This window comes from Hypanus sabinus, chromosome 2, assembly GCF_030144855.1.
Source record: "Hypanus sabinus isolate sHypSab1 chromosome 2, sHypSab1.hap1, whole genome shotgun sequence".
Taxonomy (NCBI): domain Eukaryota; kingdom Metazoa; phylum Chordata; class Chondrichthyes; order Myliobatiformes; family Dasyatidae; genus Hypanus; species Hypanus sabinus.
The window spans coordinates 117314624-117341244 of record NC_082707.1 but is presented as its reverse complement, the minus strand read 5'-3'; the positions used below and the strand labels follow the sequence as shown (position 1 = coordinate 117341244).

The window sequence follows — 26621 nt, the reverse complement described above, 5'->3', positions numbered from 1 at the left end:
TTAAACAACCTTTGAGATGAACATAGAATACAAATAGTTCTCAACTTCAGGAATCTCTTCCAAATGAGAGTTTGAGATGTCATTCTACAAAAACTGTATTAAATGCAACAAATACCTAATGAAACTAATACTCGTTAGTTGAGTATGTTTGAACAAGAAAAGTTACCCCGTCTGAAAGGCCTGCAGGTTATGAAGCACAACCTGTAATCATCAGATCCAGCCTCTATTCTGGAGCATCAATGAGCCTAGAAAACTCAGTGCCTGATTTTTCCATTGGGCAAACCATGATCTTCCTGTGCAGTTTTCAGATCAAAAATTATTTCTCTGTTTTAATGCTTACTGCTGTTTCTACAAAGCCAATTGCAATCTTCTTATTCATGTCTTCTGCCATGGGTGAAACAGCTAATTCAGCACTGGCCAAGGATTGAACTTGGATCTTCTGGTCTGCACAACTTGGCACTATAAGACAATGTGCTTTTATTCATCAAGTAGCCAGGGATTAAAGATCCGAACATTTCTAGCAAGTAGTCTGAAAGGCTGTTTCTGTTCTCTTGTTTGAATCTGATGACAGCAATTCCTTACCTTCAACATGAGCAACTAAGAACTGAGCATTGTATAGATGGGGTTGTTCTGAGAAGAAACATAAATTAAGATAAAGTGAAAACAGTCTTTTGGGAAAAAGCTTTAGTGAACCTGCAACTAATCATCTGTTGAAAACATTTTAAATCTTTTACACTAGGAGGGCTGGCAACCATTTGTAAACATCCTTGTAGCCATTGTCTGGTATAAATTACAGTCCATTTTTACTGATGAATTGTGGTTCCTACGGCAGCAGAAGCCGCAAAGTAATGACTAAGAAACTCATGAAAAACAGAGAAAATCTCAGTATCTACACTAATATATGTTGACATCATCTGCCTCAAGACTAGAATGAAAAAAGAAACAAAATTAGAACTCTCATCCAAAGACTAGCAGCTGTTCATTGTAGCAAATGGAAACAAGACATATTAGTCGAGTAGAAAGCGCTTTGAGTATTGGGCAGGGCAGAGTTCTCTGCCCTGACTGATGCAATCTAACATGGCTTACCAACAGTTTTACTTGATTAGGAGTTTGAGAAGATTTGGTTACAACAGTCTTTGTAATCAAAGACTTTTACAATTTCTATAGATGTATGGTGGACGAGGGGTGATTGATAAGTTCGTGGCCTAAGGTAGGAGGAGTCAATTTTTAGAAAACTTAGCACATTTATTTTTCATCCTCCTCTAGTGTTGCCACCATGTCCTCGTGGATCTCCTTGGGCGATAAGCCCTTGAGACTGAGGTAGGAGATGACTGCACAAAGGCCGATGTTGTTCACTTTTCTCAGACAGTGCTTACTTGCAATTTTGAATTATCTGAAACAGAAATACCACAGAAGTTATTAACTTCAAACTTCCTGCATTTTCACTCATAGAGTTGAACTGCATGTGCATGTAACAAGAGCTGTATAACCCAACTCCTATCTTAGGCCACAAGCTTATCAATCATCCCTGCTGTGGACCACTTTCTGAGGGTCCAAGACGCCAACTTCTACAAAGACGGAATCCGTATGCTCCATGACCGCTGGACTAAGTGAGTAAATGTAGGAGGGGACTATGTTGAAAAATAAATGTGCTAGGTTTTCTAAAATTAACTCCTTCCACCTTAGGCCATGAACTTATCAATCACCCCTTGCACAACCTCGTCATAGGGTTTGAAGGGTTACGTGCTGCAATGACCTGGAGAAGGGCCTTGTGCTTTGACTCATGCCAAATAAGACAAAGACTAGAGGTCAAAATAAGAGTGGTCCACTAGTCCTCCAGGTTTGGGGGCTCAGCTCAGGGCTAACTACCAAAAATGTTGTGCCAACAGCAATGAAGAATCCTTCTATACCTATGTGCGATGTATTTCTGAGCCTCCACCTTGAAGTTGCATGACTGACAATAGTGAGAATCAAGGAGAGGAAGCTATTGACATGGTGAAGGAAGCACTGAACACTGCCAGAGACCAAGACCAATTTGGTTTTGATAGCTAAGGACAGACAGGGATGGAGGACCTTCGTTGCAGCCCTAAACACCAGTGCCATAACAGGCAACCTCTCATAATGGGCAGCATTTTGACTGGCTGCATCACAAGCTGTTATGGAGGCTCCAATGAATAGGATTGCAAGAGGCTGCAAAGGATTGTAGACTCAGCCAGCTCCATCACAGGCATGATACTCCCAAACATCAAGATCATCTTCAAGGCCGTGCTGGATGAAGGCAGCGTTCATACTGAGGACCCTCAACATCCGGGACATGCCTTCTTCTTGTCACTACCACAGTGGAAGAGGTAAAAGTCTTGAGACTTACATTGAGTGATTCAGAAACAGCTTATTCCCCTTCGCCGTTAGATTTATGAACAATCTAAGAACACTACCTTGCCATACCTTTTTTAAAACTATTAATTTATTTTTGCAAATTTGTATCTTTTCACCATACTTTGCTACTGCGAGAAAAAAAACAAATTTAACATCATGTAAATCAGTGATAACAAATCTGATTCAGATTCTTTTCTCTGTAGTCAAACAATCTTAAGCATACATGGCTGAGACTCATGGGGTACCACAAAGGAAACTTAATACTAACCAATACTGATCTAGTGAACAATATCTTCTGAATAAGTATAGAGAGAATTCAATATAGTTGGAACTTTAATACATCCAATCCATGTTGTACAAGGAGTTTTCAACAAGTTCAGTTCCTCAAGACTAGTAACTGACATTTGTCACTTTCATAACAAAATTCACAGAAAAATTATCAGCTGCTACCTTCAACTGCTGGAGATGTACACAGGGAGGGATGGGAGAAGAGGGAACTACTGATAGATGGCTGTTTCTTTCAGAAAATGAGCAGCATTAGGGTTAAGTGAATCATCTCTCAAAATCTTGTCTTCAAAACTTGCTAAACTACAAATACATCCTTGATGGTGTCAACATAATATGCCCACCACAGCTCAGTTCATGGCACTTGGGTCTGAATTTGAAGGCAATGGTTTCAAGGAGGTTTCAGTATAAATATTGTCAGCCAAAATTCCAGTGCCATACTGAGGAAATACTGTACTGGGAGGGGTTTTCAGGATGAGTAATTAAACTGAGACGACTTCTTTATCAAGTTGCCAAAAAACATCACAAGGTATTACTTCAAAGAGAGGAGAGTTATTCCAAATTCTTTATGCAACAATATTTCGGAATCAAGACCACTGAGATACAGAATCTAGTCATTACTCTGGGAGCAGGCTGAGTTTGAATTGACTACCGTACTCCATATTTAAAGCAGAGACTTCATTGGTAATAAAGTAATTAATGATGCATGCAACACGGACAAAATGCTGGAGGAACACAGCAAGTCAGGCAGCATCCATGGAGAGCTGACTCTTCATCAGGACAGTATATATTGAGACCATGAAAAGTACTATACAAATTCAAGGTTTAATTTCTTTCTTTCAGGATCTTACCTTTGCTGCTGCATTTGTGAGAACTTCCAGAGCCTGTGATAACTGATGGAACAATTCCGCTGCAAATTAAAAAGCAATACTGAATAAAAAGGTAATCCTTTGTAGATATGTAAAAGATTGAATCCAGGGAGAATTGGAACTTCTAAGATTAACAAAATTGCATAGAATATTGAGAGATATCAAACTAGGATTGTTAACATTAACATATGAATCAGGAGCCCTTAGTTCATCAAACTGGTTTTGTCATTTAGTAAGACTATCACACTATAATTTCAACACCACACTCCTGTCAGCCCTTTGTACTCCTTTACACTCTTGCTTATTAAGAATTCATTCAAAGATCACTCTTTGAGGAATAGTTTCAAAGGCTCATGACTCAAAGAGAGAAAAAATTTGTCTAAACTGGGTCACTTATTACTAAAGATAGGTCCTAGTTCTACATTTTCCTTGGAGGATTTATCCTTTCCACTTCCATTCTGACACAAACCCTTTTGATCTTGTGTTTCAATCAGGCCACCTCTACACTTCTACACTCTAGTGCATACGCAGTCTCAGGACACTTCACCCATTCTCTGTTTGGGAATTAGAGTCAAATAGCACAGAAACCGACCATTTGGTCTACCCTTTGCACACCCACAACCAAGGCACTATTTATGCTAATCCCATCTTCCAACACTGAGCCCATAGTCTTCTCTGCCACAGCATTTCAAAAGCACATCTAAATAGTTCCTAAATTTCCTCTGGACTTCATCAAATGCACAGAAGATTTTCTTTAAATAGACCATTACTGCATTCGATATGACAGATGTGGACTCATGTATGCAAAGTGCATCCAAAGCTTCACCTTCCTTCTTTTGTATTTATCAGAACCGAGATACTAACCACTCAAAACAGAATCGAGTTGCAGAATAGGTTTAACGGCCCACGCTGTTCATAACACAGATGTCATGTCACGATGACAGGATGCAGACTGGACTCTGCACATGTAACAGTAAATGAGAATAGTAACTTAGACTTAATTGCAATCCATTTATTGAGCTCAGATCCATTGTCAGCAAATTGAATCAGAATCAGGTTTAATATCACTGGCATATGTCATGAAATTAGTTGTCTTTCAGCAGCAGAACATTGCAATAGATAGTAATAAAAACTATACATTACAATAAGTACATATAAGAATAAATTAAATTAGTGCAAACAGAAAGGGAAAAAAGTACGGAGAAAGTCTTCACGGGTTCATTGTCCATTGAGAAATCTGATGGTGGAGGGGAAGAAGCTGTTCCTGAAATATTGAGTGTCTCTCTTCAGGCTCCTGGACCACCTGAAGGGTAGCAATAAAAAAAATGGCATGCCCTGGGCGATGGAGCTCCTTAATGATAGATGCCACCTTTCAGCATCTTTTTCCCATCCTACACAGTGGTTCCTCCATACCAGGCGGTGATGCAATAGTGATGCACTAGTTGGAACGCTCTCCATGGTACATCTGTAGGTGGTATACCAATACTCCTCAAACTCCTAATGAAATATAGTCACTGTCATGCCTTCCTTGTAATTGCATAAGTAAGTTCAGCTCAGGGTAGATCCTTACAGATGTTGACAGCTAGGAACTTGAAACTGCTCTTTCTTTCCACTTCTGATCCGTCTATGAAAACTGGTGCGTTCCTTTGACTTACCTTTTTCCTAAAGTCCACAGTGTTACTGAGGTTGAGTGCAAGGTTATTGCTGCAACACCACTCATCAGTCCTGTATACCTTTTGTCACATTTGAAATTCCACCAATAATTGTGTCGTCAGCAAAGTTATAAATGCCGTTTGAACTGTACTTAGCCACACAGTCATGGGCATAGAAGAGTTTAGCAGTGGGCCAAGCTTGCATCCTTGAGGTGCACCAGTGTTGATTGTCAGCAAGGAGGAGGTGTTATTTCTGAACCACACAGACTCTGGTGAGGAAGTCAAGGATCCAGTTGCAGAGGGAGGTAGAGAGGCCCAGGAATTGGAGCTTGTTGATTATAACTGAGGGTATAATTATGTTGAATGGTGGAGCTATAATCAATAAACAGTAGTCTGACATAAATATTACTATTGTCCAGGTGATCCAAGGCTTAGTGGAGAGCCAGTGAGGTTACACCCGATGTACATTTACTATGATGATAGGCAAATTATAGCAAGACCACATCCTTGCTTAGGCAGGAGTTGATTCCAGCCATGACCAACCTCTCAAAATACTTCATCACAATGGATGTGAGCAGCACTGGGCGACAGTAATTGAGGCAGCTCACCCAGCTCTTCTTGAGCTCTGGCATAATTGTCACCCTTTTGAAGCAGGTGGGAACCTATGACTGCCCTTCGATTCTCCTGCCAGTTGGTTAGCACAGGTTTTCAGAGCCCTACCAGGTACACTATCGGCCTGACGCAATGCAACAGTTCACCCTCTTAAAAGACAAGGTTTCTGACATCGGCCTTTGAGGCAGAGATCACAAGAGTCATCAGATGCTGCAGGGATTTGTGCAGGTGTAGTTTTGTTTTCCCTTTCAAAAAGTGTGCAAATGAAGCATTGAACTCATCTGGGCATGAAGCATCACAGATATTCATGTTCGGTTTCACTTTGTAGGAAGTAATGGCCAGCAAACCCTGCCAGAGCTGTCATGTATCCAATTCCATCTCTGGTCTTAATTGGAATTGTTTCTTCACTCTTAAAATAACCTTCCATAAATCATACCTGGACTTCTTGTATAGTACTGGATCACTGGTCTGGAATGCCACAGACCTAGCGCTCAGCAGATGACAAATCTCCTGTTTCATCCACATCTTTTGATTTGGGTACATCCAGTACATTATTGAAGGCACACACTCATCCACAAAGGTTTTGATGAAGTCGGTGACAACTGTGGCATGCTTATACAGACTTGCATACTGTCCAGTCCACCGACTCACAGCACTCCTTCGCCTCTCTTGCCATGCCTTCTTGGTCCTCACTGCTGGGGCCGTGGTTTTTAGCATCTGCCTACACACTAGGATCACCGCCAGATGGAAGAAAAAGAAAGGAAATTGCAAAAATGGACTCGATAACCATATAACCATATAACAATTACAGCACGGAAACAGGCCATCTCAGCCCTTCTAGTCCGTGCCGAACGCTTACTCTCACCTAGTCTCACTGACCCGCACTCAGCCCATAACCCTCCATTCCTTTCCTGTCTATATACCTATCCAATTTTGTTTTAAATGACAATACCGAACCTGCCTTTACCACTTCTACTGGAAGCTCATACCACACAGCTACCACTCCCTGAGTAAAGAAATTCCCCCTCATGTTACCCGTAAACTTTTGCCCCCAAGTCTCAACTCATGTCCTCTTGTTTGAATTTCCCCTACTCTCAAATTAAAAAGCCTATCCATGTCAACTCTATCTATCCCCCTCATAATTTTAAATACCTCTATCAAGTCCCCTCAACCTTCTACACCCCAAAGAATAAAGACCTAACTTGTTCAATCTTTCCCTGTAACTTGGGTACTGAAACCCAGGTAACATTCTTGTAAATCTTCTCTGTACTCTCTCTGTTTTGTTGACATCTTTCCTATAATTCTGTGACCAGAACTGTACACAATACTCCAAATTCGGCCTTACCAATGCCTTGTACAATTTTAACATTACATCCCAACTCCTATACTCACTACTCTGATTTTATAAAGGCTAACATACCAAAAGCTTTCTTCACCACCCTATCCGCATGAGATTCCACCTTCAGGGAACTATGCACCATTATTCCTAGATCACTCTGTTCTACTACGTTCTTCAATGCCCTACCATCTACCATGTATGTCCTATTTGGATTATTCCTAACAAAGTGTAGCACCTCACACTTATCAGCATTAAACTCCATCTGCCATCACTCAGCCCACTCTTCTAACTGGCCTAAATCTCTCTGCAAGCTTTGAAAACCTACTTCATCATCCACAACGCCACCTACCTTAATATCATCTGCATACTTACTAATCCAATTTACCATGCCATCATCCAGATCATTAATGTATATGACAAACAACATTGGACCCAGTACAGATCCCTGAGGCACACCACTAGTCACCGGCCTCCAACCTGACAAACAGTTATCCACCATTACTCTCTGGAATCTCCCATCCAGCCACTGTTGAATCCATTTTACTACTTCAATATTAATACCGAACGATTGAACCTTCCTAACCTTCTGTGCGGAACCTTGTCAAAGGCCTTACTGAAGTCCATTTAGACAACATCCACTGCTTTACCCTCGTCAACTGTCCTCATAACCTCTTCAAAAAATTCAATAAGATTTGTCAAACATGATCTTCCATGTACAAATCCATGTTGACTGTTCCTAATCAGACCCTGTCTATCCAGATAATTATATATACCATCTCTAAGAATACTTTCCATTAATTTACCCACCTCTGACGTCAAACTGACAGGCCTATAATTGCTAGGTTGACTCTTAGTACCCTTTTTAAACAATGGAACCACACGGTTTGTCAGGAGCTGGGTGCACCTTTCGCAGGTGTAGTCATCAGGGACAGCTGTGCTCGTCCCGACTTCCCACATACTGCAAACGGAGCACTCAACTGCCCTAACTGTCCCACAGTAGGAAACAGACATTACACTTATAGCCCAACTGAGAGCAGAGTTCACACTCTCTGATTGAAAAACAGCACGAGAATTGACAGAATAAGAAAATTGAAATTTGGGAAAACTTCATATTAAAATATTCATTCTGCAACAATTTTAAAGTTACTAAACTGGAATTTTGTTTCAATATTATAATGAATGACTTAGATGCACCGGGTTATAATCCTTATGGATTGGTTCTTCAGCCATCTCCAATAAACTCATTGAAAACAGAATGAGATTAAGAATAATTTAATAGCAGTTTCTACACAGGTAAAAAGTGCAGAGCATTTCATAAAAGTACTATTAGACAAAATCTTCAAACACCAGCACAGGAGGTACGCCCAAGTCTTCAGGTTTTAAGGAGATTCACAAAGGAAAGGGTAGGGGTGTAAAGCTAGAGTAACTCCCTGGGAAGTTCAAAATGGTGCAGTGAGAAAAGAGAAGGAACGAGAGGCCAAGTTTAGAGGAAGGATGATTTATGAGTTGGAGTAAAGTGCAGAGATAGGCAAGGATGAGACCAAAACTAAAGCATGAATGAGGATTTTAGCAGCAAGATAGGTTGAGATATGGATGAAATCAGGTGACAGAGGTGGAAGCAGGAGGTCTTTATGATGCACAGGTTATGGGTTCAGCTCAGCCTGAAGAAAAAGAGGACCCCACTGTTCCTTTGATTGAAAACCAGCATGAGAATTATCGGGATAAGGAAACAGAAATTTGGAAAATATTTAAATTATACCAGAATAAATGAATTGCTGTTCCTCTGTTCGTTTACAGTTTGCTTCATCATGGACTGGAATGACCAAGGAAACAGAGCTTGAGGAAGAAACTGGAGAAACTCACCTTCTCACTCCTTGATTAGAAGGAAGTATGATTCATCTAGGAGTGAGACTATCAGGATGTCAATACACAGATCTTGGAGAAGTCAAGAGAGGTCATGGGAAAGTGGAGCAGAGTAACCATCTTCACATGAATTAATTACATGGTAATATTTTAAACCCTTTTGTAATTCTATAGGTGAGTTTAGTTCTGAAACAGTAAATGTTACCAAGCCAGCAACTGAAGCCTAGATCAAAAAAATATGAAGGTGGAAATGCAAGACAGCTGTAGCGTTTAATTTTAATTAACAATCTGGAATATAAAAATACTATGATTGTTACAAAAAACATATCTAGTTCATTAATGCCTTTCATGGGAGGGAGTGTGCTGTCCTTGTTCTCTCGGGCCTGTGTGAACCGAAGCCTACAGTCATGTGGTCAACTCTTGAAGAAGCCTAGCAAACCTCTCAACCTTATCACAACCACTACAATGAAACAGCTGGACTGCAGCAGTTCTCCAGCACATTCAGGGACAACAAAAGCTGCCCTTGCTGGCATCCAATGAATTAATAAAATAAAATAAATTAAATAAACAGTATTCCCCCAATCACATCCTTGGCAGACTAGTATAATCCATTCTGTAAAGCATTTAATTCTTAGGGGGAATAACACCTCCTCACCCACAATCATCTTGACTATCCCAAACTGAAGTTCAGAAATTAATGGAGAGATAACCAAGCTCAAAGTTGAAGTAGTTATAAGTTATAAGTAGTTATGTGGAATATTTTTTTAAAATCACACAAGCCCGCAGTTCCCTTAAAACCTTCCATTCCTTTTCTAATTAGGTCTCCAACTCTTTTTCAAACAGTTAATCGAGGCAACATGGTCTGTTCCATATAACCACTACCCTGTGGGGTGGGGGTGGGGTAAAAATTCCAGTTCTGCTTGAGGCTTTCTAATTTTGAACCTTATGCACTGGCTTTATCTTTATAGTCCAAGCCAAACAAATAACCTGTATCTACATAAACTCTGTCCTTAGCATTTTAAATACCTGGATCCAGTCACCCTCTCAATCATCTTTCCTCCAAAGAAAACAAAGTTTTAAAATTGTGTATCCCCCTTCCAATTCTTGAATTCCACAATCAACACCGCTGCACTTAGTCAAAACTTCACCAATGTCTTTCAAAAGGCAAGATAATCTTTTAGGAAGGCAAAGTGAGAAATGGCTTTTATTGTAAGGAAATGAGTTCATTCATTTGCTATTGTGTAGGTTGCTTACCAAAACACCCCATAATATTGTACTGATTACAATCTAACATATCTATAGCATCTGATGTCATTTGGGGTGAAAGGTGAGGATATCAAACTTGCACTTACAGAATTTACTTTAATTTGACATGGTAGATGAGTCAGATCAGTGAAGAAAAATAATAGTCTGAACTCTAAAGACATTTATTTTTCCATTTTAACATAAAGTAGCTTCCTTTGGCTCTGAATTTCCAGTCTGCAATGAATATCTTTTGCTTGCAACATATCTGCATGCCTGAGGCAAATGACCTTTCATGGATATCCTGCTGTCAATTTCCTTGTTGAAGCTGATTTACAATGGCAAGGTTATGAATGTGTAAAACTGCTCATGATACTCCAAGTGTGGACTGTCCAATGCATTATAGAGCCTCAGCATTACATCCTTGATTTTATATTCTAGTCCTGTGCCGCTTGGCATAGCTTAATCAGCATCTATAAATTTGCTTTAGATGGTGATGAAAGGGCATACAAGAGCAAGATAAACCAGCTAGTTGAATGGTGTCACAAAGAGTTGATTGTGGACTTCAGGAAGGGTAAGAGAAGGGAACACATACCAATCCTCATAGAAGGATCAGAAGTGGAGAGAGTGAGCAACTTCAAGTTCCTGGGTGTCAATATTTCTGAGGACCAAACTTGGACAGAACCTATTGATGCAACTATAAAGAAGGCAAGACAGTCATGAAATTTCATCAGGAGTTTGAGGAGATTAGGTTTGTCAACTAAAACACTTGAAAATTTCTACAAATGTACCATGGAGAGCATTCTGACAAGCTGCATCACCGTCTGGTATGGGGTGGGGTTGTGGGGGTGGGGGGAGGGGAGCTACTGCACAAGATCGAAATAAGTTGCAGAACCTTGTAAGCTTTATTATGGGTATCAGCCTTCATAGCATCCAAGACATCTTCACAGAGAGGTGCCTTGGTAAGGCGACACCCATCATTAGGGACCACCCAGGACATGCCCTCTTCACACTGTCACGATCGAAAAAGAGGTACAGAAGCCTGAAGGCACACACTCAGTAATTCAAGAACAACTTCTTCCCTTCTGCCATCCGATTTCTAAATGGATACGGAACCTGTGAATATCACTTCACTACTTTTTAAAACACTTTCTTTTCTTTGCACTACTTAACTATTTTAAATCTTCTTCTTCTTCAGTTGTCCATAGGAATCCGATGACGACATCCACTCCTTTAACGGAGAGATCTTGGGATGACTATACAGTCCTATCCTGGACCCACAAGCTCTATTGCAGGTGGGACATGTATATGTGGTAGTGGTGGTGGTAGTGATGGCAACCATGGCTGCACTTCTCCTGGCTCTCTTCTGCTGTCTTCTGGTTGTTCTTTCCATCTCCAGAATACGTACCCCATCCCTACACAGCTGTCGCCAAGTGTTACGGTCAGCAGCAACATCCTCCAGGTCCTCAGGTCTGATCTTGCACTTCCTTAAAGCATTCTTCATCTGATCTTTATAGTGCTTCTTCGGCCCTCTAACTGAGCGTCGACCATGATGTAACTGACCGTATAACACTCTTTAGGGTAGCCGACATGGGGGCATCTTTATCACGTGCCCCAGCCACTGCAGGTGACGCTGGGTGATCATGGCCTCAATACTTCTGCAGTTGGTCTTTACAAGTATTTCAGTGTGAGGCGCCCGCTCACGCCAGTTAATTCCCAGGATGTGCTGAAGGCAACTTATGTGGAAGCGCTCCAAGGACTTGATGTGACGGCTGTAGGTTACCCAAGCTTTACAGCTATAAAGGAGGGTGGTGACACAGACCGCTTGGTATACAGAGACCTTTGTGGAGGGAACGAAGGCTCCTGTTCTGAAAGACTCTATGCCAAAGTCTCCCAAAGGCAGCTGATGCCTGGTTAATGCGGTTCTGGATGTCGTTGTCAATGGCGCTATCCTCAGAGAGAATGCTCCCCAGATATTTGAAAGATGGCACTACTGACAGCTTTTCATCACCAACAGTGAAGGCAGGTAGGGTGGGTAGGACACTGGTACTCCACTGACAAACCGCTTCTGTCTTGGTGGTATTGACAGTCAGCCCCATCCTGCTGTACGCTCTCACCGCCACAGCAAAGACAATCTGAAGATCCTCTGGAGTATGGGCCACAAGAGCACAATCGTCTTCAGTCTGCAGCTCCAGGACCCGTTCTTTATGCAGTTTGGTGGTTGCATGGAGTCTCCTGATGTTAAAGAGGTTGCCATCTAATCTGACGTCCACTGCCACACCGCTGCTGTCCTCAATCTCGTTGTGGAGAAGCTTGGTAACACACAGGAGGAAGATGTTAAAGGCACTGGCGCTAGCACACACCCCTGTGCTTACAAGGAAGGGCTCGGACTCGTCTTCCTATGATCACCCAAGCAGTCATCCCACCATGGAACTGGCAGAGGATGTTAACAAATTTATCGAGACAGTGCGTGCGCGCACACACACACACACACACAATGTAACTCAGTTTTTTTCTTCTATATTTACCTATATCATTGTACTGCTGCCACTAAGTTAACAAATTTCATATTTTGGTGATATTAAATCTGATTCTGATTCCTCTTGAAACGGAAGCTAACATTGCATTTGCCTTCCTTATAACTGAATCAATCTGAAAACTAACCTTTAAGGAATCCTGTACAAGGACTCTAAAATCCCTTTGCACCTGATTTGTGAATTTGGTCCCTGTTTAGAAAATAGTCTACGCCTTTATTGTTTCTACCAAAGTGCATGACCATATACTACCCTACACTGTATTTCATCTGCCACTTTTTTGTCCATTCTAATTTACCCAAGTCCTTCTGCAGAGTACCCATTTCCTCAACATTACCTGCCCCTCCACCTATTTTTATATCATCTGCAAACTTGGCCACAAGGCCATCAAAATCATCGACACATAACGTGAACTATGTATACCCTCGCAGCATACTTTTCCTATCATTTTCTCAGCAGCAAACTCGGATACATTAGGTAATGCACTGTGTGATGATTTGATCTGTATGAACAGTATGCAAGACAAGACTTTCACTCCATCTTAGTACCCGTGACAATAATAAAACAATTCTAATGTTACCTCATTCCAAGAGCCCTTATTTTGTGCAGTAACCTTTTGAGCCATACCTTATCAAATTCCTTTTGCATGCCTGCACCTGTTAAGTTTTATCTGCCCTGTTCCCTACCTGTACATGTACTGTAAAAATACCCTTTTCCTTTATCCACCCAGGTGTGAGGAATAGAAAAATGTCAGGGACTGTACTCTAAGTTAGAGACATGGTAATCTTTTGGTGATATATTTAATATATTGATTCATCTGCAGCATCAAAAATATTATCTTGATTCATACTAATCATTCCAGTCATTTTTCAAAACAGGATTCTACATTTTTGTCATTTTTCAGAGAAGTACCAAATGGATGCATCACAACTTGGTATGGCAACTGCTGTGCCCAAGAACGCAAGAAACTGAGGCAAATGCAGCCCAATCCATCACGCAAACCTCCAGTGAGGCTGTTTACATTTCCAGTTACTTCGGGTGAGCAGCTGACATAGTCAAGGACCCCTCCCACCCTAGTCATTCTGCTCATTGTCCCCTTTCATTGGGTAGAAGACACAAAAGCTTTCAGAACGTGTACCATCAGTCTCAAGGATAGCTTCAACCTGACTGTAATAAGGCAGTTGAACAGACTTCTTATTTGACAAAGACTATTCTCTCAATCTTCGTTATCGTGGCTGCAACCCAAACTTCTCTCTTGACTAACCTGCTTTGGGGTTATCTGGATTCTTGTCAGGATGACATTTCAAAGCCTTCTGTCTGTACGCTTTCTTTATCTGTGAAAACATGAGGAAAAATACAAAATTAATCAGGAACGAAACCTACAAACTGAGTTAATTTACAAAAATGAATTTGGGAAGCATCAGCTGAACAAAACAACAAAGTTGAGTTGTGAATAACAAAAGTAAACCTGAACCAAAAAGCAACAGAGTTTAGGCAGTAAACTTACCTTCCAGTAAGATAGCGGCACGTTCGATCACAGAGGCTTCTATGAAGTTATTGTTTTTTTTTTAAATGTGTTTGTTATGATCACGAGACCTTGCTGAACATTAAGAACTTAAGGTACTGCAGGTCTACCCCATCAGTGAGTTGCTCATTGGCAGAAAGACTGAAGGAGCAGATTGTGCTGCTGCATGCGTCAGAGGTGTTGGTGCGCGAAGGCAGTGTGTAGTCTAACAACAAGTGATTGTCTCAGTCACTTTTCTTGTGATCTCAAGACCCTGTTGGACATGGCTAATGTGGAATGCCGCAAGTCCAATTCACTGATTTGTTGGTGGACGATGGGGGATCTGCGTGGCTCAGTCGTAGCGAGGACTAAGCCTCAAGCTGTGGTGTTGCCTGTTTACAGCCGCCCAGGAAAGAGGCGGAGTTGGTGTGTTCCACCAGAGGCCGTGTGGCATGGCATCCACGCTTGAAGTGGTACTCTCCCCAGTATTCGCTCAGCAGAAGACAACTGTATTGTGTTCAATTTCAGACTGCTGCAACTTTCATGGAATCAGGGTCTTGGACTACACTTTTTTGTGTAGCTGTATATTACTGAAATCATATAGTACGTATATAGCAAGCATATATATGTGCCTTATGCTGTGAGTGACTGATGGTACTGAGCTTTGCTGTACCTTGACCCCAGAGTAATGCTGATCTTTGGCTGTATTCATGTATGGTTGAATGACCATTAAATGAATACTACGGCAATGGTAATATTCCACACCGAAATGCAAAAAAAAATTGAATCTGGTTAACATGTTTTATACTGTCACTACTGAGTCAGAAAACACTGAGTAAGCACGGGAGTGAACCTATTGCTGACAACATAGTGCCATACATAGGAAGTCACCATACTCTGGCTCCTCGGACGCAGAGGCTAGATCATTGGGCTATTCATGTTCAAGATAGAATCTTAATTTTACCATATTATGCATAGCACAAAGGACAACTGTGCTACTGGGGCTATTAATGCCAGGAGTTCCTCAGGCAGGGTTACAGGCCCTCTCACCTTTAGCTAATTCTTTAGTGTTCTTCAACTACAGATTTGGATTGGAATATTCACTATTGATTACACAGTATTCAGTTGTATTTGCAAATTCTTAAATAATGAAGATAAGAAATAGGAGCAGGAGTAGGCCATCCGGCCCATGGAGCCTACCCTGCCATTCAATTAGATCATGGCTGATCTGTCCGTAAACTCAGCTCCATCTACCTGCCTTTTCCCCATAACCCTTAATTCCCTTACTATGTAAAAACCTATCTAATTGTATCTTAAATATATTTAGTGAAGAAGCCTCAACTGCTTCCCTGGGCAGAGAATTCCACAGATTCACCACTCTCTGGGAAAAACAGTTTCTCCTCATCTCCGTCCTAAATCTTCTCCCCTGAATCTTGAGGCAATGTCCCCTAGTTCTAGTCTCACCTACCAACGGAAACAATTTTCCTACTTCTATCTTACCTATCCCTTTCAAAATTTCGTATGTTCAGCACATCATCTATCAGCTCAAGCACTTCCTCCTTCCACTAATTCCCTGTGACTGCAGTGTACGCTATTAACAAAACGCATTGCAGGAAGGATACTCAGTAACATTTCCCAAGCCTCTGAAGGTCAAAAGGAGCTGTTCTCTTAGACTCACAATACGTAAAAGTGAAGAGATCATGTAATAACACACACAAAATGCTGGTGGAACACAGCAGGCCAGGCAGTATCTATAGGGAGAAGCACTGTCGACATTTTGGGCCGAGACCCTTCGTCAGGACTAACTGAAAGGAAAGATAGTAAGAGATTTGAAAGTAGGAGGGGGAAGGGGGAAATGTGAAATGATAGAAGACTGGAGGGGGAGGGATGAAGCTAAGAGCTGGAAAGGTGATTGCAAAAGTGATACAGAGCTGGAGAAGGGAAATGATCATGGGACGGGAGGCCTCGGGAGAAAGAAAGGGGGAGGGGTGCACCAGAGGGAGATGGAGAACAGGCAGAGTGATGGGCCGAGAGAGAAAAAAACAAACAACTAAATATGTCAGGGTTTGGGTAAGAAGGGGAGGAGGGGCATTAACGGAAGTTAGAGAAGTCAATGTTCATGCCATCAGGTTGGAGGCTACCCAGCCAGTATATAAGGTGTTGTTCCTCCAACCTGATTGTAGCTTCATCTTGACAGTAGAGGAGGCCATGGATAGACATATCAGAATGGGAATGGGACGTGGAATTAAAGTGTGTGGCCACTGGGAGATCCTGCTTTCTCTGGCAGACAGAGCGTAGGTGTTCAGCGAAACGATCTCCCAGTCTGCGTTGAGTCTCACCAATATATAAAAGGCCACACCAGGAGCACCGGACGCAGTATACCACACCAGCCGACTCACAGGTGAAGTGTCGCCTCACCTGGAAGGACTGTCTGGGGCCCTGAATGGTGGTGAGGGAGGAAGTGTAAGGGCAGGTGTAGCACTTGTTCTGCTTACAAGGATAAGTGCCAGGAGGGAGATCGGTGGGAAGGGATGGGGGGGGGGAACGAATGGACAAGGGAGTCACGTAGGGAGTGATCCCTGTGGAAAATAGAAATGGGGGGGAGGGAAAGATGTGCTTGGTAGTGGGATCCCGTTAGAGGTGGCGGAAGTTATGGAGAATTATACTTTGTACGTATATCATGTAATAAACCTTTGGATTCATTCATTATTTCGTTCTTTATCTGAATACATATAACATGTGTAAGAAGACAGATGAATTGACAACATGAGTAGCAACATACGACTAGAATCTGTAGCTGTTAGGGAGACTGGGTCTGGGTGCACAACATAGACCAAAAAAGGGAAAGGAGGTAGGGTAGGGTTGTTAATCAAGGAAGGTAATGGAGCAGTGCTGAGTCATGATATAGATGCAGTAGATGGTGTGGAATTATTGTAGTAGAAATCATGAAGAATAGTGGAAAGACACACGTGCGCATAGCTTTTAGATCACCAAAGTCTGGCGAATTGACACCTACTCTGGCCTGAAGGGTATGAAAATGCAACTTATGCAAGTTTGCCAAACACGCATAAGAACATAGGAAATAGGAGCAGGGTTCGGCCATCTGCCCGCTGAGCCTGCTCCACCATTCAGTAAGATCATGGCTGATCTCACCATGGACTCATCTCCACCTACCTGCCTTTTCCCCATAACCCTTAATTCTCCATCTATGCAAAAATCTATCCAACCTTGTCTTAAATATATTTACTAAGGTAAATTTAACCTTCACTGCTTCATTGGGTAGAGAATTCCACAGGTTCACTACTTTTTGGGAAAAAGCAGTTCATCCTCATCTCCGTCCTAAACTCCGTGTGTACTAACCTGGCTAGTAAGTAGTTAAATCCACTTAACATTTACAGTAATGTTGCTCTGAGAAGTTTGGGGTCTGACCTTCAGAAAGTTAAGAGTGACTGTACCTATTCCACGAATAATTAAAACGTGTACTTTAAAAAAGTAAATGATAGCAATCCAGTGACGAGGCCAGTCCTATTTGTGTATTATCTTTGCTCATTTTGAACTGCACAGGAACTGCTCTCTGGGCCATGTGGCAGATGGGACCGGCTGGTCCCTGTATACCTCACTCTTGAATAGAGAAAGAAAATAATCCTGTTTCACAATAAGGCCAAAGAGGAACTGGAGAGGCTGGATAGCTTTCAATATCCAGTTGTTTCCATATTCTCAGCCATTAGCCAACCACTGCTAGAAAAAGAAACAAAATCAAAATCCAAGCCTCAGTCTCAAGCACACCATGGCATGCAGTTCAAATGTTCTCACGCTAATCTTCAATCAGGGGAGCAGGCCAGGAATGAGAGAACCTGAAGATTGAAAAATGCTGGAATTATAAATCTCCATGAACTGTTCTTGCATGACTCTTAACTGGCCCAAAGGCAAGACTGCTGGAAGTCTGTCAGCACTTGATCACACTTAACATCTTGTCTTAGGAATGATGGGTCCGGTGAATAAACAAAGTGAAAATGGACAAAAAATGGTATATTATAAAAGGAAACACAAAGAATTTATAGAAGAACATTTAGTTCCACTGGTCTTTGTTCAATAATGCCTACCTGACAACCCACCACAGTATTCTTTAATGCTGTGGCGACCCACTTTCTGCGCAGGCGAACCGGCTCACAAATAGCCAGCGCGCGGGAAGAAACTTTGGTAATGCACCTCTGACGTTATTTCCGCCCGGAGAGGGCGGGCGCTAGGGATTTAAATGCCAACGCCACTAAGTTGAAATAAACTAGTCTCAAAACGACTTACCGACTGCGTGTCGTTGTCTCTAACTCTGTGTGTAATACATCGCTACATTGGTGACCCCGACGGTACAAACGGGATTTGGACCAAAGATGATCGACTCTTCATCTGTTCACGCAGTTTCGCTAAAACTGCTGACTTTCTGGACACTGCAACCATGCGTGTGGTTTAGCCAAGCAGAAGCCCAGTTCCAGATTCAGCAGATAGCTTCTGATTCCACACGTTACTATCGCGTGGTGAGCGCCCTTGACCAGGAGACGGCCGCCCAGGTTGCGGATTTCATACAGTCGCCCCCGGAAGGTGGCAAATATGAAGCATTCAAAGCGCTGCTCATTGGGACCTTTGGCCTCTCACGGCGTAAGCGGGGTGCCCGCCTGCTTCACCTGGATGGTTTGGGAGACAGGCTACCATCAGCATTGATGAATGAGATGCTGGCCCTGGCTGATGGACACAAGCCCTGTCCCATGATCGAGCAAGCGTTCCTAGAGCAACTGCCCAAGGACATACATCTGCTGCTAGCTGACGCAGATTTCAGCGACCCCCGGAAGGTGGCGGCCCGGGCAGATGTGCTGTGAAAAGCCAAGAGGGAGAGTGTGGCATCCATCGGTCAGATTACCAGGCCACGCGCCCAACAGCAGACCAGACCAGCCCCGGCAGGGGGGCGCACACAACGCAGAGGCAGGAGTGAGGAGGACAGTGAACAGTGGTGTTTCTACCATCAGCAGTGGGGCACAGAAGCCCGCCATTGTCGCCTGCCCTGGAAGGGCCAGGGCCAGCTGCCGCTAATGACTATGGCGGCTGGCCACCAGGACATCCTCTTGTACATTTGGGACAAACAGTCGGGACGCCGCTTCTTGGTTGACACCGGAGCGGAAATCAGCGTCTTGCCCCCGATGGGGTACCACACCCGCAAAAGGAAGCCAGGACCCACCCTGAGGGCTGCAAACGGCAGCATGGTACTGACCTACAGCACCCGCACAGTGCAGCTGTGGTTCGGCGCCAGCCAGTTCACATGGGACTTCACATTGGCCATGGTGGCCCAACCACTCCTGGGGGCGGACTTCTTGCCAGCTCTCAGCCTGATGGTCGACTTGCAAGGGAAAAGACTGGTACATGCCGAGACTTTCCAGATGTTCTCCCTGGGTGAAGCCAAGTTGCCAGTCCCACACCTGGACTCCATCACGCTGTCGGACAATGAATTCACCAGACTCCTGGCAGACTTTCCGCCAATTCTGGCACCGCAGTTTACGGCAGTCATGCCCAGTCACGGGCTACAGCACCACATCCCGACCCAGGGACCACCCCTCCACGCCCGCGCAAGAAGGCTCCCCCCGGAAAAGCTCTGCCTGGCGAAGGAGGAGTTCAAGAGGATGGAGGAATTGGGGATTGTACGGAGGTCTGACAGCCCATGGGCCTCTCCCTTGCACATGGTGCCCAAAGCAGCCAGGGGTTGAAGACCATGCGGCGACTACCGCAGACTGAACGAGGCTACAACTCCAGACTGCTACCCCGTGCCGCACATACAGGTCTTTGCAGCAAACCTACATGGGGCAAGAATCTTTTCCAAAGTAGACCTCATCCGGGGATACCATCAAATCCCAGTGCACCCTGAAGACATCCCCAAAACAGCACTCATCACCCCGTTTGAGTTCCTCCGAATGCTGTTCAGCCTGAAGAATGCCACACAGATGTTCCAACGGCTAATGGATGCGGTGGGACGCAACCTGGACTTTGCGTTCATCTATTTAGATGACATCCTTATAGCCAGCAGTAGTCGTCAGGAGCATCTGTCCCACCTCCACCAGCTCTACTCCCACCTGAGTGATTTTGGCCTCACGATCAACCCGGCCAAATGCCAGTTCGGTCTCGATACCATCGACTTCCTGGGCCACAGGATTACCAAAGACGGGGCAACACCTCTGCCCGCCAAGGTAGACGTGATCCGCCACTTTGCCCGGCCCAACACGGTCAAAGGCCTCCAGGAGTTCGTTGGTATGGTGAACTTCTACCACCATTTCCTCCCCTCAGCAGCCCGTATCATGTGCCCTTTGTACACCCTGATGTCGGGTAAAGGCAAGGACATTACTTGGGACGAGGAGGCCGCGGCCGCTTTCGTCAAAGCCAAGGAAGCCTTGGCAGATGCCGCGATGCTGGTGCACCCCAGAACGGATGTTCCGACCGCCCTCACGGTGGACGCAACCGACACAGCAGTTGGTGGGGTGCTGGAGCAGCTCATCGAGGGGCACTGGCAACCCCTGGCGTTCTTCAGCCAGCACCTACGGCCACCCGAACTCAAGTACAGTGCTTTCAACCGGGAGCTGTTGGCACTGTATCTGGCAATCCAGCATTTCAGGTACTTCTTAGAAGGCAGGCCGTTCACCGTGTTCACAGACCACAAACCGTTGACCTTCGCATTCACGAAGGTGTCCGATCCCTGGTCGGCTCGCCAGCAGCAACATCTGTCCTACATCTCCGAGTACACGACGGACATCCAGCATGTCTCAGGAAAGGACAACGTCGTGGTGGCCGCACCCTCCAGACCAGCTGTCCAGGCCCTGTCTCTGGGGGTGGACTATGCAGCACTGGCGGAGGCGCAGCAGGCAGACAACGAGATGCCCAGCTACAGGACTGCAGTCTCAGGTTTGCAGCTGCAGGACTTTCTCGTAGGCCCAGGTGACAGGACCCTCCTGTGCGACGTGGCTACCGGCCAACCTCGCCCCATCGTCCCGGCAGTCTGGAGGCGACGAGTTTTCGACTCCATACACGGTTTGGCACACCCATCTATCAGGACAACCGTCCGGCTGGTCTCCAGCAAGTTTGCGTGGCATGGACTTCGCAAGCAGGTCAGTGAATGGGCCAGAACGTGCGCGCAGTGCCAAACAGCCAAGGTGCAGCGGCACACTAAAGCCCCACTGCAGCAGTTCGAACCCACCCACCAGAGGTTTGACCACATTCATGTGGATATCGTGGGCCCCCTACCAGTGTCCCAAGGAGCGCGGTACCTCCTAACTATGGTAGACCGGTTCACGAGGTGGCCAGAGGCGGTCCCGCTCACTGACACATCTGCCGATTCCTGCGCCCGAGCGCTGATTGCAACCTGGGTGTCCCACTTTGGTGTACCGGCCCACATTACCTCCAACAGAGGCGCCCAGTTCACCTCCAGCCTGTGGTCAGTTGTGGCCAGCCTGTTGGGAACGCAGCTACACCACACAACTGCCTACCACCCACAGTCGAACGGACTAGGGGAACGCTTCCACCGTCACTTGAAGTCGGCTCTCATGGCCCGCCTGAGGGGACCTAACTGGGTGGACGAGCTTCCCTGGGTCTTGTTTGGAATTTGCTCAGCGCCCAAAGAGGATCTGCACGTCTCGTCGGCCAAGTTGGTATACGATGCACCCCTGGCCGTCCCAGTAGAGTTCATACCAGCCCCAAGGGGGCAGGAGGAAGAACCTGTAGCAGTCCTGGACAGACTACGTGAAAGGCTCAGCAACCTGGCCCCCATACCAACTTCACAGCACGGACGGACCCCGACCCATGTACCCAAAGACCTGCAGAACTGAAGTTTGTGTTTGTACGAAGGGGCAGACACCGGGCACCGCTACAGCGGTCGTACGAGGGGCTGTTCAAGATGATCAACAACAACAGGTCCACATATGTTCTGGACATTGGGGGGAAAGAGGGGGTTTTCACGGTGGACCGACTCAAACCAGCCCATGTGGACTTGGCGCAGCCGGTCGAGGTTCAGGCACCGCGGCGCAGAGGCAGACCTCCCAAACAGAGGCTGATCCAGGCTGTGGACATTGGGGGATGTATCGCCAGTTCTGGGGGGGGGGGGAGATACATGGCGACTCACTTTCTGCGCAGGCGAACCGGCTCACAAATTGCCAGTGCGTGGGGAGAGAATTTGGTAATGCACCTCTGATGTCATTTCCGCCCGGAGAGGGCGGATGCTAGGGATTAAATGCCAGTGCCGTGAAGTTTGAATAAACTAGTCTTGAAACGACTTACTGACTGCTTGTTGTTGTCTCTAGCTCTGTATGTAGTACATAGTTACAATGCCTTCATTCCTCATGTACTTGTTTCCTCTTAAATGGATCTATCCTATGGTCAGATGCTGTGGTAGTGAGTTTCTAATTCTGATTGTTCTCTCTGTGTCAACTCTTCGCTAAAATAATGATCGATTCTTAAATGTTCTCTAGCTCAAGGGGTACCGTGAGCTTCGTCTATAGTTTAAAAGACCTTTATCAATATACTCTTCATCCTCACTTTTCCAGGCAAAAGAACCTCATTGTCAACTTCCTGACAAGTAGAACCTTTAACTGGATTCTGCCTTATAAACCTCTTTTCAGACCACAATCTTCAGCCCCAGTTTGAGTCTCACTTGGGACCTGTGCTCCATTAAATTTGTATATATTTCATTAATGACTAAATTAACGGTTGCAAACTGAGTTTGAATAAAATATTCAGAGACTGCTTGGTTGTTAAACATTTATATTTGGTGTATCAGCTGGCATAGTGTGATACACTGACTGATATGGTACCTTTTCTTCAAGGCATGAAGAAAAGATGCCACTCCGACTGCAGTCTAATCAAGATACCATATCAGTCATACTATGCATAAATCAGTCATAAATTTAATGGAGCACAGGTCCCAAGTGAGATTTCAAACAGATAAAATAACTTCAAATTAATAATACTCTTCATGCCATTCAATTCAAAGTCAAGCATAAATTGGGCAAAAAGTTACAGAATATTGCCAACAAGTAGGCTTTTCCTTCAGCTTATCAGTTACCTTTAGTAGGCCTGTATATAACTCCTATTGTGTTCTTTTTACCTTGGCAATTTCTTAACTCTACCCTCAAGGATTCTACATTTTGTGATCCTACGTCACTTCTTTCTGAGGATTTGAATTTATTTTTTACCACCAGAGCCAACCCAACCCCCTCTGCCCACCTGCCTGTCCTGTCAATATGTCCTTGGATGTTACACTCCCAGCTGTAATCTTCTTTCAACCAAGCCTGTGTAATGCCACAATGGCATATTTGCCAATTTTTAACTATGTTACAAGATCACCTACCATATTTTGTACACCACATGCATTCAAATGCAACACCTTCTGTCCTGTATTCACCACCCTTCAATTGTTTCTACGTTGCCTGAAGTTAAATTCTTAATCATTTCTAAACTTTTTGTCTGTATTTTGGGGGCTTCAGTGACCTATCTGCACTGCCCTTCCCTTTTACTTTACCCATACTTTTCTAAGATGTTGAAAGCACCTCCATACTATTAGTTTAAGGCCCTATCCACAGCCCCAAATATCTGATTCCCTACTTTTTCAATATATTATAATGAAGTGATTTTATAAAACCACAGTTTATAACTATTTCTTAGACATACCCATTACATAAGAACAGTAGTGTAGTGACTAGTGTAACTCCAATCATCGAGGTTCAATTCCCACCGCTATCTGTTAGGAGTTTGTTTATTCTCCCTATGATTGTGTGGGTTTCCTCTGGGTGCTCCACTTTCATCCCACATGCCAAAGAGTTAGTATGTTGTGGACATACCACATTAGGACCGGAAGCATGGTGGGATGTCCCCAGTGTAACCTCAGATTCTGTTGGCTGTTGATGAAAACGATCATTTTCACTGTGTGCTTTGATATATGTGACAAATAAAGCTAATCTTTAAACTTATCCTTCCTGCAGTCATCACTGGAGTCTTCCCCAAATTGCCAATTCAGTGCTCAACACAGTGCAATTCCAGATGGAGCTTATTAACCTCAGGTAGGGTCTTAATAACTACTGGATTAAACAAAAAATAACCCTTCATTACTTAAACCAAAGAGCAAAGCATTACAGTCCACTTAAATTGTATATTTCAAAATGGCAATAAATATTCTTACAGAAATAGTGCCAAGTACCAATAGTACCATCTTTTAAAGGAAGTTAAAACCAGAAAGTTATTTCATAGGAGCTAAGTGTCTGCCTGAGGCACTCACTTGAGCAATTTTACAAGATGATGCCAACTTACAAAACACAGAGCAGAATGTAAATGCAAGAGATTCGGCAGATGCTGGAAATCCAGAGTAACACACACTGTACAAAATTCAGGAGGACCTCAGCAGGTCAGGCCTGACAGTTGATGGTTCAGGTCAAGATACTTCATCAGGGCTCAGTAGAATTTAAAACCTCCTTAACAAGGTACCTCTCAACAGCTGTAGATATACACAAGCTTTGTCTGTAATATCTAACGCAAGGTGGGATCCATATCGAATCAGCTAGTCGAAGTCCCAATAATAATCAGGTTGAAGTGTATGGGTGTGTGTGCACATGGCTGTGTAGGAACTTGGGTTCCATTCTTCAAATAGCCAGGAGGAAAGAGTTAATACCTGTACATTTGCTCCGTGCCTCCTACCTATCCAGCAGTATCAGCTGTGTCATCAACAAGAGAGCAAAGGTTTACCCCTCCCATAGAGTTAACCTGAATCTCCTAAATAAACCAGGTGACCAAATATGACATGCATATGACAAGGGATTGATAAGGTTAAATGTGCTAGTGCTCCTATTATGAGAGCAGTAAGTTCATGTCCCAGATAAATATACAGAAATACAGAGTACAGCACATAACACTGCAGTATGCCACTCAGACACTTCCTGTATTAAGGCTCACACGCACAGCTCTGGCACCTGGCCAGAGAGTTAGAACAGAGGCTATTTGAAACGTATACTGTATACTTGAAATGCTGAAAAATAGAGCATTTTATGTTTGGTTAATTCTGTGTTATTGTAAATGATGGATTGAAATGAGAAAATCAATTTTCATATTTGCACATATCCTGCATTGGCAACAAACACTGGTAGATTGAGTTTTTAGATGCCCATATCAGTAAAAGTGACCGTGAAACCACTGGATTGTACTGAAGTAAAATACTACCTAATTAACGTCTTTTCAGGAAGGGAACTGGTAAAGATGACGATCTCCAATAACTCTGATAACACGATGGTGGGCTTTCCTGAACCAATTTATGTGATGTCAGTGCTCCACAATATTATTAAGCAGATGGTTCTAGGATTTTGACCACACAACAGTGAAATATCAGATATTGGCTTGTGTTAGTCCTGAAGAACTTAAAAGTAATTGGTATCTCTATGGATCATTTTGTTTTTATTCCTAAATCTCCTGCTAGTCAGTTTCACTAAAGAATCTATCACAAGTTCAAAGTATATGTATTATCAACATATGTATATATTATACAATCTTGAGATTTGTCTCCTTACAAAACAAGAAATCCAAAAGAACCCATTAAAGAAAAGTGCAGAGAGAGAAATTAAAACACATTGTGCAAACAATAGAAGTAAGCAAATAGCATTTAGAATGAAGGTCAGTCCTCAGGCCCGCTGCCTCAGCTTCATTTCAGCACACAATGGGGTAAATGTCACTGAGACTGGAGCAGCCAGAGGAGGCCCACAGCCTTAGCGCAGTGGAACTGTCATGAAACAGTGAGCAGAACTGGTCCGACCGTCACCTCTGGTCCTGAGACGGTGCCTTTTCAGTCCATCTGGCCTCTCTGGCCCTGAGACGGTGCCTTTTCAATCCATCTGGCCTCTCTGGTCCTGAGACGGTGCCTTTTCAATCCATCTGGCCCTTCTGGTCCTGAGACGGTGCCTTTTCAATCCATCTGGCCCCTCTGGTCCTGAGACGGTGCCTTTTCAATCCATCTGGCCCCTCTGGCCCTGAGACGGAGCCTATTCAGTCCATCTGGCCTCTCTGGTCCTGACACAGTGCCTTTTCAGTCCATCTGGCCCCTCTGGCCCTGAGATGGTGCCTTTTCAGTCCATCTGGCCTCTCCGGTCCTGAGACGGTGCCTTTTCAATCCATCTGGCCTCTCTGGCCCTGAGACGGTGCCTTTTCAGTCCATCTGGCCCCTCTGGTCCTGAGACGGTGCCTTTTCAGTCCATCTGGCCCCTCTGGTCCTGAGACGGTGCCTTTTCAATCCATCTGGCCTCTCTGGTCCTGAGACGGTGCCTTTTCAGTCCATCTGGCCCC

General features: G+C 44.1%; 1 protein-coding gene across 1 annotated transcript in view; it reads right to left on the bottom strand.

Moving 5' to 3' along the window:
- The window catches only part of dnajc17 (DnaJ (Hsp40) homolog, subfamily C, member 17), a 145622-nt gene that overhangs the window by 92903 nt on the left and 26098 nt on the right, over positions 1-26621 (bottom strand). The window contains exons 2-3 of the mRNA XM_059953106.1: positions 14037-14106; positions 3513-3571 (exon numbers count right to left, since the gene is read on the bottom strand). Coding sequence (XP_059809089.1) covers positions 3513-3571; positions 14037-14106 — 129 coding nt within the window. The remainder of the gene's footprint in view (positions 1-3512; positions 3572-14036; positions 14107-26621) is intronic.